This window comes from Dryas octopetala, chromosome 1 (assembly GCF_963921425.1).
Source record: "Dryas octopetala chromosome 1, drDryOcto1.1, whole genome shotgun sequence".
NCBI lineage: Eukaryota > Viridiplantae > Streptophyta > Magnoliopsida > Rosales > Rosaceae > Dryas > Dryas octopetala.
This window is the reverse complement of record NC_141366.1, coordinates 25017671-25033191: the sequence shown is the minus strand read 5'-3', so window position 1 is coordinate 25033191 and position 15521 is coordinate 25017671. Positions and strand designations below refer to the sequence as shown.

General features: G+C 36.4%; 1 protein-coding gene across 3 annotated transcripts; it reads right to left on the bottom strand.

The window, feature by feature from the left end:
- Window positions 1-1502: 1502 nt before the first annotated feature.
- Window positions 1503-7587, bottom strand: LOC147299384 (Tetratricopeptide repeat (TPR)-like superfamily protein). 3 transcript variants are annotated; one of them, XM_086251601.1, is made up of 2 exons: window positions 4997-7587; window positions 1503-1521 (listed from the first exon to the last, which is right to left on the bottom strand). In XM_086251601.1, exon 1 carries the CDS (start codon window positions 7241-7243, stop codon window positions 5060-5062), a length of 2184 nt encoding a protein of 727 aa, XP_086107727.1. In that variant the 5' UTR covers window positions 7244-7587; the 3' UTR covers window positions 1503-1521; window positions 4997-5059. The 3 variants fall into 3 exon arrangements, with proteins under 3 accessions (XP_086107727.1, XP_086107711.1, XP_086107719.1); XM_086251585.1 differs by lacking the exon at window positions 1503-1521 and adding an exon at window positions 2924-3196; XM_086251593.1 differs by lacking the exon at window positions 1503-1521 and adding an exon at window positions 2924-3190.
- Between the last annotated feature and the right edge of the window lie 7934 nt (window positions 7588-15521).

Genomic DNA, 15521 nt, shown 5'->3' with positions numbered 1-15521 from the left:
TAAAGATATTAAGGAGAACTATTATTTGCACACTTTTTTTTTTTTTTGCACACTTTTTTCTCCTACACACCTTCTACCATCTTTTAAAATGTAAAATTTCTTTTTAACACACCCCTCTCATTATCAAAATACTCTCAATCTCATTAATCTTACCAAATTTCTCTTACACAACCACCCAATTCATTCAAAAAATACACACCTACTCAACCATTTCAGACAATACACACCCCCACCTGATCCTAGCCAAGAACACACCCCTGTATACCAACATCGTCATCGGAGCCATCACCACCGCCATCAACTCAGCCGTCGAAGTCACCGTCAATCCGCCATTGGTGGTCTCACCACCTTATTGCAACACCATAACTATTGTTGTCAACCCATAGGTATGCCCTAAGCTAAATTTTTTTGGTTCATATGCAAATTCAGGCTTTTTTATCAAATTTAAATTGGTTAATCCATCTTAAGACCTATTTTTGTTTGTTTGAGATAATTTAGAGTGCGTATTTTCTGGGTTTCAAGATTGAAATTTCGAGTTTGGGTTATAGGGCTTCGCAAGTCGTTCAACACTAGTTTGTCAAACATTTCGGTTTCGTTCGGTAGTAAGCTACCGAATATTTCGATTTCGTTCGGTAGTAAGCTGTTGAATCTTTCAGTTTCGTTCGGTAGTAAGCTGCCGAACTAAACCAATTTGTTCGACAGATACCTGCTGAACTATCAATAATTGTTCGGTGGCTTTCTGCCAAACCACTTTTGTCTTTTTTAATTTTTTTTTGTTTAAGCTTTTGAAAAATCTTATATATGCTAATGCAATTATCAATTTCTTGTTTGAAAGTATAGGTATGAATAAAAGAAAAAAGGAATTACCCAGCCGATTGTTGACACAGGCGAAGAAGTTGTTGTCACACGTCCGACTCAACTCTATCAGGCAATTTAGAGTTTGCAACATATTTTGGAGATGACACACTTGCAAGACACTATGACGTACCAACGCGGTTCAAGACATTGTCCCCCTAACGATTATGAGTTGTAGCCGATTGTAGTTTGTGTAGCTGGACTATAGTTTGAACTTTATATAATTTGACATTAGTTTTATTTGTAATTCGACTATGGTTTTATATATGGTTATATTTTCAAATAGTAAAAATAATGCAACAAGTTCAAATATATGATAAGTGTTCAGAACTTAATTAATCACTATCAAGAGACATGAGTTCTTGTGTGAATGGATCACAATCGGCTGAGAAAGCCCTAGCATACGAGCCTCATGCATGTGTCTGTGGGACCTTCAGGGAAGGTTCAACTAACTTGTTGGGATTGTCCTCATCACCAACATTCTATGAACCTGGGTGCACAGTATCCTCAACATCAGTTTCTTCAACAACCGCCTCACGATTAATTCGTGATGTTTCTGCCAATCTTCTCGCAGAAGCTGTATGTCGTGTTCTTCCAACAACGAGGGGTTCCCCCCCCCCCCCCGAATGAAGATGAAGCATGATTCCTTTTTTCTTCTATTTATACCTATATTTTCCAACAAGAAATTGATAATTGCATTAGTATATATAAGATTTTTCAAAAACTTAACAAAAAAAAAAATTTAAAACGACACAGGTGGTTCGGCAGAAAGCCACCGAACAATCACTGATAGTTTGGCAGGTATCTGTCAAACAAATTGGTTTCGTTCTGCAGCTTACTACCGAATGAAATTGAAAGGTTCGACAGCTTACTACCGAACGAAACCGAAATGTTCAGTAGACCAGTGTCGAACGACCTGCGAATCCGAAAATGAATAACCTGAAAATTCACTTTTGCACTCTAAAAAACCTCACTCCAAATTATTACAAACAAACGAAAAAGGTACTGAGATTGATTAACCAATTGAAATTAGATAAGAAAACATTAGATTTACATTCAAATATAAAAATTTTAGGTTAGGGCATACCTCCAACTTCCAATGGCTATGGTGGAGAGAGGATGCATGGCAGCGATGAAGGCAGGAAGTAAATGTCGGCAATTTTGGGATGGAGGTGGGGTCATGGGTGGGGTGTGTTTTGGTTGTGGTTGGAGGTGAGGTTGAGGGTGTGGTGTATAGTTGTGGTTTAAGAGTGTTGGGTTTGAGGTGTGTAAGGAAAGTTTTTTTTTTTTTTTTTTCAAATGATGTGGGTTTAATTTCTCTTTGTGTCAATTAAATAATTTCACAAAATAAGTTGGTGGGAGTGTGCAAAAAAAAAAAAAAAAAAGATATGCAAATAACAGCTCTCATATTAAGTCATACGCAACAATTAATGAATATTTTTGAAGGTCACATTTATCATTGTTCCAATTTTGCCCATTTTTGTCATATGCCAATTTCTCTCCCAGTAGAGCATTTTGACAAGAATTGGGTTATAAATTTTCATTTTAACCATGTATTTTCCGTTTACAAGTCCACTTTCCACCATTAAAATCCCATACCTCAAAATGCAGAAAAAATTAATGAAAAAAATAAAATTTCCATCTTTGCAGAATTGTGTTCCATTTTTATTTAGGCCATCCAAAGTGGTTACCTGAGAGTGAGAGAGATAGTAGAGTTAAAAGTGGCCTGAAAAGTGATTTTGAAATATAATCCTAACAGTTTATTGTTCTCTCTCCTGATTTTCTTAATCCAACCCACCAACACTTCTGAAACCAAATACTAAAGAAATGATCTTATTATATGTTTATTATTAACACTATATAGCTGTACCCAAGCAATTCCTTTCGTTCTTAAATGATATTTAATGAATGATATGGAAAGAATGGCTTTTGTTTATCAATCATCTGCTTACTCTATTCAGCAAAGAAAATCAAGCGAGAGAACAGTAAACTAGTAAACTGTGAGAATTATATTTCAAAGGGTAATTCTATTGGCACCCAAAAAACTGCTCAACACACCCCAGTTTTTATGGCAATTATTCTCCTCTACAAAATTACTGTTTACTAAAAAGGTGTAACAGGGAATTTCAAATGTTAGCTCCAAGAACACATGCCCAAAGTCATTCTGGAAAAGTTTCTTACCACCAGACCAGTTTTCTGATAACTAAACATAAGCTTTTCATATCAAGCCAGTGCTCACTACCATAGACATGCACCTCCCCAAAACTCTGCAACCCCATCATTGCAGCAGCAGAAGAGGGTGGTAAACTAGCGAAGTAATGCACCTATACGAGTCCTGAATCTGCCCAATTAATCATATGCTTTAAAGGCTTTCAAAATAATGTAAACCTGTAGTTATTTACAAAGCACACAGACAAGAGAAACCATGTGACAATAAGCAGGCAGATACAATTTGTCTATCTCACCCCAGAAAACACAAAACACGTACATGAAAGTTGAGAGAATTATACATCCTCAGTCATCTCTCAGCATAAAGTAACAAGTTCTTAAGGCAGATATGGGCATCATTCAGTAAAAATTGCATTTGAACTTTTACGTTTTTTAAATGGAAGGAATTAGAGGCAGACAAACAGGTAAACATAACCAAACATTTGGGAGCTGGTGTATTTGTCTCAAGGTAAACAGGTTGTTGGTTGTCGTCGTGTGTATGTGGTGAAATGTAGCCTTTATGGTATTGTTGAGCATTTAAAAGCTTGGTTGTTGCAAAAAAGTTAAACTCAAACATTCGGGGTGGGTTACTAGGAAACTTTTCCTCCTATGGCATGCCTTAACTTTGTTGTATTCTATTAACAGTTGTGACCTTATCAGCTTGATATCAAGAATGCCTTTCTTGATAGTGACCTACAGGAGGACATCTATATTGCAACAACCTTCAAGGATGTTGTTTCGGAGGAGTCTAAGAAAGTGTCTCGCCTTAACAAAGCTATCTGTAGGCTTAAGCAATCTCCACAGGCATGGCTTGATAATTTTAGCACAGTGCGAGATTGGTATATAACGAGCAGTCCATTTGGTGTTTGACTGATTGTTCGTCCGGTACACATGAATCTGTCTTTTAGTATTATTCAAATGATATTCTGATTACAGGGAGTGAGGAGAATGGCATTAGTCAGAAACTGCATTACGCACAAGCACCAAGGACCTCGGCACCTTGAGGTATTCTTGGTATAGAAGTTGCAAGGTCAAAGGGATTGTTATTACCAAATGAAGTATGTATGGATCTCCTTAAGGAGACTAAACGCTTGAGAGCAAAACCAGTTGATACTCCAATGGAACTGAATCTAAACTTGAAAGGATAGAAGTGAAGAATTTGATGATCTAGGGAGATATCAAAGGTTGGCTGGTAAGCTTACAATAGTAAGAGAAAGGAAGAAAAGAGAGATCCAGACTCACTCTGGCCTTTGACATCACAACGAAGGTCTTGTGGAATCACTAAATTAGAGAAATTAGAGAATTTCCGGCATCACACCAAAGGTGTCTTGGACTTACTCCAAGTCAACTTATGCTTCACCCACGAGTAGGGGTGGAGCAACTCATGGGCCAAGAATGGACATGCACCCCCCCTCCCCCATCAAACATATGTTATAATATATATGGTTATATTTGGTCACTCTCTTATTTATTTATTTATTTGGTTTTAAGTTATTCTGCATTCTTTTACATCTTTTTATGTACATATTTTAGCACATGGGTGTGCACAAAAAACATTAGAATAACTAATACTAGATAAAAGGAGGCTTGGACACTGCAACAGCTGTATCCTTCAAAATACAAAAATTAACTAATAAATGCAAAATGCAACAGAATAAACATATAATAGTTTCTTTGAGATAGTCTTTATTATGAACAAGACAATAGTAGGCAAAGCTGGAAAGCACTACAACCATATTATTCATAAAAACAAAAGTATCGTAAGTGTACAAAAAACTTTACCATTCTACAGAACCAGATGACAACAAATTCTAATATTAGCTTTCTATTTTAAAAGCAACCCTTCAGAAAACTGGAAATTGGCCATTCCATGAGAAAAAATAAATAGGGAATATTGGAAAATAGTATAAAAGAAAGACAATGCAAGACTTACATAAGATAGCACTGGCAGCAAATTTATTGTGGCATTGGAAGGCTTCTCTTGGGTCAAGGAACATTAAGCAGCATATAATTTAAGTTCTGGATGAGAATTATTGAGTTTCACCAACAGCTCGTCACATGTAATGCTTGCTCTTTTTGATGTTTCTTGGGAAAAAGTTGGGAGGATATCCATCACATTAACATCCTCTGAGATTTGACAGAGGCATGCCAAGATAGTAGAGGTTATTTCTGAGTCAAGAATAACACCCTTGTCTGCCATCTGATGAAGCAAATTAATGATTTCTTGTGTTTCACCTTTTGAACTATAACCCTTTAGTAAAGAATCAAATACAAATGCATCAGGTTCAAGACCACAAGAAATCATCTTCTTAAGAACCATTTTAGCCTCATCCAAAAGCCCAAGTTTTGAAAACCGGTTTACTAAAGTGGAAAAGGTAATTGCATCGGGCACTAAACCCATTTCAAACATGTCCACTAGCAAGTCTTTAGCAGATTGAACATCCCCCGCTTTGAGAGTTCCATCAATTATTGTGTTAAATGAGACAACATTTGGCAAATTATTCGTATTCCTCATTTCTTGAAACAAAATCCTAGCTTGCTCCAAACTACCCTCCTTGCACAAGGATACCATCAAAACATTGTAGTCAATCACAGTGGGACTAACCCCAGAAGCTCTCATTTTACTAAAAAGTCCTTTTGCAAACCTAAGCATATGAATTTTACAAAACCCACTGATCATGACACCATAAGTAAATGAGCTAGGAACAAGTCCCAACTCAATTGCATGTCTCCAGAACTTTATGGCCTTGTCAACTAATCCTTCTTGCAGACATCCGCCTATCAAAGCATTATAAGTAAATAAGCTACCTGCAATGTGCCTTTCAACCATTGTATGATAAATCTCCATAGCCTTATCAAGATGACCTTCTTTGCATAGTCCAAGAATTAGCATGTTATATGTGATAACATCTGGCTCAACAAAGCTCTCGTCCTTTGATATCGTACTGAAAAGTTTCATTGCTTCATCAACCTTCCCATCACAAGAAAGTCCCATCACTAATATGTTGTAAGTAACTACATCAGGCTGTTCCCCTTTCTCCTTCATCATTTCCAAAATCTTAAAAGCATCATCCACCAACCCTTCCTTGCATAATCCATCAATCATAACATTATATGTTACAGTATTAGGCTCTTCACCCTTCAATAGCATTAAATTGAATACTTCCATCGCTTTTGTAGCCCTTCCATTTTTGAAAAGCCCATCAAGCAAACCTGTATAAGTAACAACATCAGGGCAAACTCCACATTCTGTCATATCATTTAAGACCACAGTAGCTTCTTTCCATTTCCCCATCTTGGAAAGATGATTTATCAAACAACTATATGTAACCACATTAGGAGGAATACCTTTCTTTAACATTTCATCAAAAAGTTCTTTGCCTCTATCAAAAATCCCTTTATCACAAAAACCACGTATAAGGGTACTGTACACAACAACATCCGCTTCCATACCCTTTTGCTTCATCTCCTCCAACAAACCCATGGCCTCATCCACTCTACCATCCTTACAAAATCCATCTATCAAAGTGCTGTATGTCACCACATTCGGGTTCAAATCCGCCACCTCCATATCAAACAACAATTCTGTTGCTTCTTTCAATTTTCTTGTCTTGCATAGTCCATTTATAAGTATGTTGTAACTAACAATGTCCGGAGTTACACTATTTCTTCCCATTGCACTAAACAACTCCAATGCCTTCTCAACCTCATCATTAGAACACAAAGCCTTCATTATAAGATTCATAACATACACATTTGACCTAAAGCCACGCTTTAATATCAATCCCAAAACCCCAGGTGCAAATTTGGGCTTATGGGTATTAACAAAACAGGCAATTAAGCAACTCAATGATATAAAACTCGGAAGAATACCAACATGGGTCATCTTCCTATAAACCGAAAACGCCAATACATGATTTTTCGCCTTTGTCAGAGTATGTACGAGTAAATTGCAGGCTGACCCAGAAGGCAAGCGGTTAGAATCGACGGCACTGTGAAAAAATGAAACCGCCTCTGAAATCTGAGTATTTGGTTTTTCACAGAGAGACCTCAACTGGGTATCTATATCAGAGCAAGAAGTAATAGATGGGATTGAAGAGAAGAGCTTCAAGTGAACATAGCAAGCATAAGAAGGAACATTACAGTTGGAGCGCGGCTGAAGAAGCTGCTTTATGATCATTTTGACTTTGTACGTTGTGTGGTTGTGAAGAGGAATCAGGAACAACAACAACTCTGGCTCCTCTGTTGAGCCTGGTAACGTAGGGTTTGTTCAACAGATTTCTTGTTTTCTGTTTTCATTTTTCTTAAATGCTAGAGTGGGTGGGTTTCGTTGATAACTTGGGGTCGGGATACCATTGGTGAGAGTCGAGAGAGGATGGTGGTGAGACAGAGAGAGGGAGGCGACGGTGACTCGGTGAGACAGAGAGAGGGATGAGACGGGAGAGGATGCGGCGAGAGAGAGAGCTGGCGGCGACGGTGAGAAACAGAGAAAGTGAGCTGAGGGTCGACCGTCGGGCTCGAGGGAGGCGTGCGAGTGAGGTGAGGGTGTAGGTGTAGCTTTTACTTATGTGCTTTTAGAGTTTTAGGATGGGAAAAAATTTAAAACAGGTCACATATTTTGATAGTTGTTTTATTTTAGGACATAAATTTTGATTTATGTTAATGAAGGACACATATTTTCATTTTGTGTCAATTAAAGATCATGTTTTATCTCAATTTTAACCTGACATTAGACCTATCAAAACTCTACCAAACTTAGCAAACTTATACTTGGTTTAAAGTTATGCATCTCTTCTTTACAACCATATAAAGATCACTCAAATTGGACATCTACAACTCTAGATAATTGGCCCAAAAGTAGGATACCCGCAACTATCCAATTGGACCTCTGAGAAAAAATTTAGAAAATTGGACAGTTTCATGTAACCCTACTTTGGGGCCGATTATCTGAAATTGTAGAGATCCGATTTGGGTGATCTTTATATGGTTGTAAAGAGGAGATGCATATCTTTAAACCCAGTATAATTTTTCTGAGTTTGGTAGAGTTTTGATGGGTCCAACATCGGCCAAAGTTGAGATAAAAACTTAAAAAAACATGGTCCTTAATTGACACAAAATGAAAGTATGTATCCTTCATTAACACGAATTAAAATTAATGTTCTGAAATGAAACAACCATCAAAGTATGTGTCTTGTTTGTAAATTTTTTCCTTTAGGATATTAAAAATTTGGCCAAAAGACGTTTTTACTCTCTATACTATGGTTGAGTTGTACTTTAGTCATTCATTATTTCAATTTGTATTTTTTAAGGATCGTAGTTCTATTAATATTGCAATCAGGTTCAAACCGTTAAAATTGTCTACTTTAGAGCCAATCAGGTCAACATTTTTCGTCTCGATTTTGACAGATTGGATCTGATTGCGACATTAATAAACACACGGTCCTTAAAAAAACAAATTGAAATGACGGAGACCAAAGTACGACTCAGTCATAGTACAGGAACCAAAAACGTCTTTCAATCTTAAAATTTTAATAAAAACTAATTATTTTTTTTCGAGAAATAATAAAAAACTAATTAAAACATGGGATGGATCCATGGCATATCATTTTTTATATAAGTTTTGACACAAGTTTTCAATGGGGCCCACTCTATATAGGATTTCAACGATTCGTACCGTCTATTTTGTAGGTCTCTATTAAAAGACCATCCTTACAAAAAATTAGACAAATCGGAAATCACCTACAAAGATTCAATGGTCAACAAAATAAACACTTGAAATGTTGACTATTTAATCTTATATGGTAAATGGTTTTCGATTTGCCTAATTTTTTGCAAAGATGATCCTTTAATGACGACCTAAAAAATAAACGATTCGAATCGTTGAAATTTATTATGTAGTGGACCCTATTGAAAACTTGTGTCAAAAATATAATGTCATGGATCCTTCTCCTTAAATCTAATGCGGATGAACAGTAAATAAACATGAATGCGGGCGCAAACATGGTGCTGACAACGTCGACACATCATCAACTGGTTGCAACACATCTCGATTTCATGTATTATAGCCAGTTCATGATGTGTCGACACTGTGTCAGGACTATGTCAACGCCCACATTTATGCTTATTTACTATTCATCCGTTTTAGATCCTTACCCAAACTATATAATAGGGGGTTTATATATTAGTTTGAGTCCAAATCTGATGTCACCAAATACTATGTCCATTTCATGTCTTCTATCTAATTTTTTGACATCTGTCCACTCACTTAACAATCCTTAACCAGCGTTAACATTCTTTAAATTGCTCTGGGTGGTTCTGTTCATCTTTATCTTTACAATCCTGTATTTTCTCTAATCTGGATCACCACTCTTAATTTGAACAAAACCAGAATTTATGTCCTTTCTCTTTTTTTAATTTCCTATATGTTTTTTTCATCCATCTCTTTTTTTTTTTTTCATCCATCAAATTTTTTCATCCTTCTCTTTTTTTTCATCCATCTCTTTAGCTTTCTCAATCTTTCATGGGTTTAAAAACCCCTTCTGTTCTACAAGGAAAACCTGCAAGAATGGCTTCCATTTCTACAATTAATAATGGCACCCTTTCATCAAAATCCCAAAAGTCACTTCCAATGGCAACAACAACACACACTGGTCCTTTTGAAACCCAACTCAGAATAACCCAAACAAACAACCTCAACCTTCAACATCTATTGTGTGTCAACCTTACCCATTGTTTATGCAACCTCTGCACTTGCTTTGTCTTCAATCTTGACCGCGACGGCGTGATGACCCACCGAGCCCACCCAGTTCATGGGCTTCTAGATGTGACTAGAGCGATCATTATTCTCCCTTTGGAGGAACGTTTGAGATGGAATTAGAGGAGATAAATGAATTAAGGAAAAAAGAAAAAGAAAAAAAAGAAGTGGGTTTTCAGTTTTTCCAGATTTAGATTGGTGAAATCGATAGATAAGTATGAATAGGCGATGACTAGTCCAAAACTAGTAGGAGTGAGTATTCTTTTCTTTATTAAAATGGGTGCTAACGGTGATAGATGGTTGTTAAGTGAGTGCACATATGTCAAATTATTAGATAGGAGACAGGAAGGGGACAAAGTATTTGGTGACAACAAATTTGGATACTTTATATATAAACATAATCAATGGATCGATTACCCATAAAGTATAGTTAAACTAGTTTATATGTATAAACTTTACATAGATAAATATATAAAAACTAATTAAAAACATATATAAACAATTAATTATATAAAATTTAACTATACCTTATAAGTTATACCCTAAATGCTAAACTTTTAAAGCACTACAACAAATTTGGTCAAAGTTCTAATTTTTTAAACTAAAGTTGAGAGGGAGCCAATTGACAATGTGGATGGTCACTAATACTTATTCTTAGTGATTACTATACTAAGTTAGCTTTTAATGATGATTTAATATTCAACCAATTTTACAAAAAAGTTGATAAAAATGTGGCAAGGTTAATGTTAAAACTTAAAAAAAGGGTTTAATTACTTTCCTTCACTAAAAAAAAATGTTGGTTAAACTGTGGTTCCTTCAACTGTCAGCATCTCTTTCTTCCCACCCCCAAACCAAACGGAATTTAGCATCGGTGGGAGTCAAGACTTACGCCAGAAAATGTCTATCGGTTCAAATTCTTAAATTATAGGGTTGCTACTCCTCCAGTTACCAATGGAAATTGGGTTCCCTTTGGGTTGTTTATTCCCAAATAATTGGGTTTGATCCTTCCACTGTTGTTGCTCATAGGTGGGTGAAATTCAAGGTGATTTTGCTTTTATGGTTACCATTATAATAATTCAAGTTAGTGGCACCTGGAACTGGAGTTTTTTCAGAAATTTAATTCTTCTATGTGTAGGGGGTTGTGCGTGAATGAGAATGCACCTGCTGAATTAGCTGTTAATCCGGTCGTGTTACCTAGACGTTCAATATCATATTTGAAAGGTCTAGCAATCAGGTCAATGAGTGATTAAAGTTTTTTGGTAATTGTATGAATTGATGTGTTGGTCAACTACCAACATGGAATGCTTTGTGGTTCTATTTGGAATTTTGTTGGCATCACTCTATCATGTTTTGGGATTGCATAAGATAGTATATGATTTGAATGTCCTAGTTGGTGTTAGTGATTATTGGTTAGAGCTTGCTGGATTTTTTCATTGTAGTGGTCTTTTAGTGATGAGTGATCATGTGGGAGGAGTCAACGATGAGAATTATGAAATAAATGACAAATTTTCAACTTGATTGAGTGACGAATTGAGGATCCTGCTTAAGTTAACAATGATAACTCTGATTAATTTACTATTATGCAGAGTTTGATACAATGTTTCAAATTTGAAAAAGATAACTTTGATTAATTTACTATTATGCAGGATCATGCTTAAGTTGACAATAATTACTATGATAACTCTAAATTACATGACAAATTTGATTTTTTGCATATACCTACAGTTTAAATTTCTAATATATGGAATTGGTACATGACTTTGAGTGAATCATACCGTAAATTTGAGGTATGTCATTAGTTGGAACAATATAAGTATTTCCAAACTATTTTTAATATTATCATGATGACCTCAGTTGTAAATGTTTATGGTTTTGAAGACTTTGCATGTACCTCAATATGAGAACTTGGTGTTAAACAACTTTTTACTTGCTAGATGTGTGAGTTCGAGCGATAAAAGTCCACTTAATAAACACGCATGAAGCAATTGATGATTTTTAACAAATGACAAGCTACAAATTCCCTAATTGTACATGTTATCCCCTGTTTAATTTTAATTCAATATTATGCATGATTGTTTCCAAGTGGCATCAAATTTGACATTTTGCAGCAACACTGCAGGCTAAGTGGTGATTTGGTGTATCATATTTGGGAGCTCTTAGAGGTGATGAGACTATAATTTTTTGGGTGATGGATTGTACCAACCAGAGTTAGTGCGTGATTCAAGCCTCATCCAGTGTATCATTCAGTTGGATTAATTATGAATAAAGGTTGGGTAAAACTTAACCGCATGACCATTGAGTATCAGTCTCAACTTATGAAGTTCCTAGATATATAGCTGTTTCTGAAACCATTCAGTTGACTATATAGTTAAATGTCCTTGTCGATTATGCTACAATCAATTTTGGAGGTGTAAAGATGAAATTTAGGAGCATCTTACAGTTGAGGGTATGGATCGTCGATACATTGATTTACCATGGATCAATCATGGAGAGACGATATTGAACCCAACCATTCCCTACCACGCCAATGACATTGGTGTGATGGACCACGGCACAGGGTCATCTGACATGCACTGCTTACTTGGTGATCTATTTCTGTCATCAAGCACTAGCGATTCCAGAGAAGGCAACGGTACAACCCTGCCTAAATGTTGCTGGTTGCACTCCCGAAACCCAAAAGTTTTATAAATTTGTGGAGGATGATAATTCCTCGCTTTATCCAGGTTATGACCGCATTATTGTTGTTCTTTATAAAGGTTGAGACCACATTATAAAGTTTTATCGTTGTTCTTTATCATATCAAATGTTTGAACGATTGGACCGACAAGTCTGTTTATGACCTTGCTCAAGAGATCCTTCCCAAAAGGTGAGACGCTTTCTTCCTCATTTTATCAGGAAACCGATTGGTGAGCTTGGATTGTCATACGAAAAGATTGACGCATGTCAACACGACTGTATACTTTTTTTGGAAGGATCACAATAATGATGTCATTTGAATCAAACATGAAAGTCTGTGGGTTCTGTAGTTTCATTTAACTAATCATATTTATTTCTTATTCTAATATGAAATTGGGGTTCTACTATTGCATGTGCTAGTACACCCGAGCAGTGGTCAGAATTTCTGCATAATTGTGCTTGCTACAATTCAAGTATCAACAAGAACAATTTTGAAAATAATAGGGTGTAAAAGGCTCTGCAAGTAGCGCTAGTAATATTGAGTCACCCTATAACTGAAAAAATGCAGTTCCAGTAGTTGCAAATTAAATTTGAATTGGTCACTGCATAAACTTTAATCCAACTGTAGGAATGGTTTGGTGGGAAAATGCATTTTAAATCTCAATTAATTAGTCACCAAAATTCTTGAATGGTGGAGGAGATTTCATGTGAGGCCTTAGAAAATTTTGGTGTTTGAATTACAAAGGTTTGGAGATCAAAGGTTGATTGTGAGACAATAGGAAGTTTGTATTCATTTTTACGAGTACGTAGTATTTTTCTGAGCCCCAGAGTGTTTTTGTTTAATTTTCGAAGTTAAAGGAATTTAAGCCGTTAATCTATTTTGATTTAATGGCCATGATTGTGACAAGTAGCAGCATGTGGTGGCAAGGAAGGAAGCCACGCGAAGACAGAAGAACTCGGTGGAACTTTGTAGAAAGCACCACCGAGGGCTCGACAGCCCTCACCGATCGCTCGGCGCAGCAGCGAGCGCTCGGTAAGCCTTGCCGAGGACTCGGCAGGCCAGCGAGAGTTCGATGGCTTTTCTATATATAGCCCCCCCAGTTTTCATTTCTGCATCCGCAGCTCTCTCTCTCACTTTCTTTCTATTCTCTCTCTTCGCTGAGAGTTTTTCTTTGAGTTTTCCTTCGTCCGCAGAGATAGTGAGGTAGTGAAGTACTCGTGGTGTTTTAGGATGCACAGAATCCAGGTGGGTGGACTTCGTGTATTTATTTTGTGGGTGATCCTCTATCTTGGTCTTGTTATTTGTTTTGTGGTATTTAACTGTGTTTTTCCGGTTAATTGCTTATGTGATAAATATAATTTGGTTGAATTCTAGGATTTGAATCATGTTTGTGATTCGAGGATGATTTTAAGCTTGTTGGCTTAATAGAATAATTGTGAGCGTGAGAACCTAACGAGAATATTTTAGTATCCGTTTTGTGATACGAGTTATTGAGGTTAATAGTTATTAATTAGGCTTGTAAATAGCCAGTTGTGATCTATTGGGCTGAGTTGCCTAATTGTGATTTGAGGATATCTGTAATGACCAGGTTAACCAGAATTGAGATTAATGTACCGGTTGGTCAAGATATTGTAATTTGACAGGACCTGAGAGTAACAAGTGAATTGAGTAGGTTGAGATACCAGTGTGATTGTATGATATGACAAGTAGCTCAAACATTATTGTGGGCCATTGTACGTGGTTGTTGCTAGATCGTACAAATGTGCATGACGTATGCGTAGCAAGTGGCTAGGTTTACAATCAGAGATAGTCACTCTCTCTACCAGTTCATTTTTACGTTAGATCGGTCGTGAGATTGTTGATGTTGGTGATTAGCCAATTTGGATCGGCCATTGTGTTGATTTAGTGGTTAGTGCTTTGTTAAGCATATGAACGCTTTAGTAAGCGTGATTGTTGGAGATGCTTGTTATTGACTTAGTTCTTACTTTAGCCGAGTTGGTGGTTAATGTTGGTACCACGTTGGGTACAGGCACTACTACAATAATGTAAATAGACAACACTTAATAGATAACAGTTTTGTTAAAACTGTTGTCTAGTTTCAAAGCATAACAGTTTTTTAAAAAACTGTTGTATTAATACATGGAATCTCATGATTTTTGGGCCGTTGATTGTTTATGTTTTGTCTAAACAACGTTTTTAATTTTTAAACATTGTGTAAGCCCTAGATTTATAAAAAACCGGTGTACAGTGATTTCATTAAAAAAATTTACTGTAGCTTAGGTCAGTTGTGTAATGTCTCATTCCTTATATTTTCACATTACCTCTTCCACTTAGTCGAAATCCCTCTCCTTCTCAAACCTCTTGATCTGCTCTCTCTCTCTCTCTACCACTATTAAACTCTCTCTGTCCTGTCACACACCCTCCCCCTAGTCCAGCCAAACTCTCTATGTCTTTGTCTCTGTCTCATTTCTCTTCTTTATTTTAGCCACCATGATTACAATTAAACAGATTTCATTCCCACTTCCAGAAAACCCCAAAAAAATTAGGGATTTTGATACCCACTTCAAGATTAAGGTAAGATTCGCAATCGGATACACGAAGAGCTCACGGAGTGGAAGGTCAATCCTCTGGCAGGTTTCAACATTCTAGTCTTGGCCCCGACGGTGAGTTTTGAGCTTCGCTTGTTTGTAATTCCATCTGGGTTGTGTGTTTTTGCGCGAATCAAGCTGGAGCAGCAGTGTTGTTTCCTTTACTACAGTTGTTCTTCCACCTTGTTGAAGTTTCATCGGGTTTTACTTATCTTTCTGTCTATTTCCTGATTAGGTTCTTCTTCAAAGTTAGGGTTTTCTTCTCCTTTTTTGTTTAAATTTCGGTTTAGTTGTTTTAATTTTGGGGGTTCTGTATTTTTGTTTGTTGGGTTTTTTTTTTCTTTGGTGTGATGGTTATCTTGTTAATTTTTTAAAATTTTTTTGGGCAAAGTTGTGATTTAGTTTTCTAGGTTTTTGATTTTGATTTTTGTGGTCACTT

Bases quoted from the DNA above. Each gene is read 5' to 3' on its own strand.
- LOC147299384 (XM_086251601.1), bottom strand. From the start codon at position 7,243: ATGATCATAAAGCAGCTTCTTCAGCCGCGCTCCAACTGTAATGTTCCT.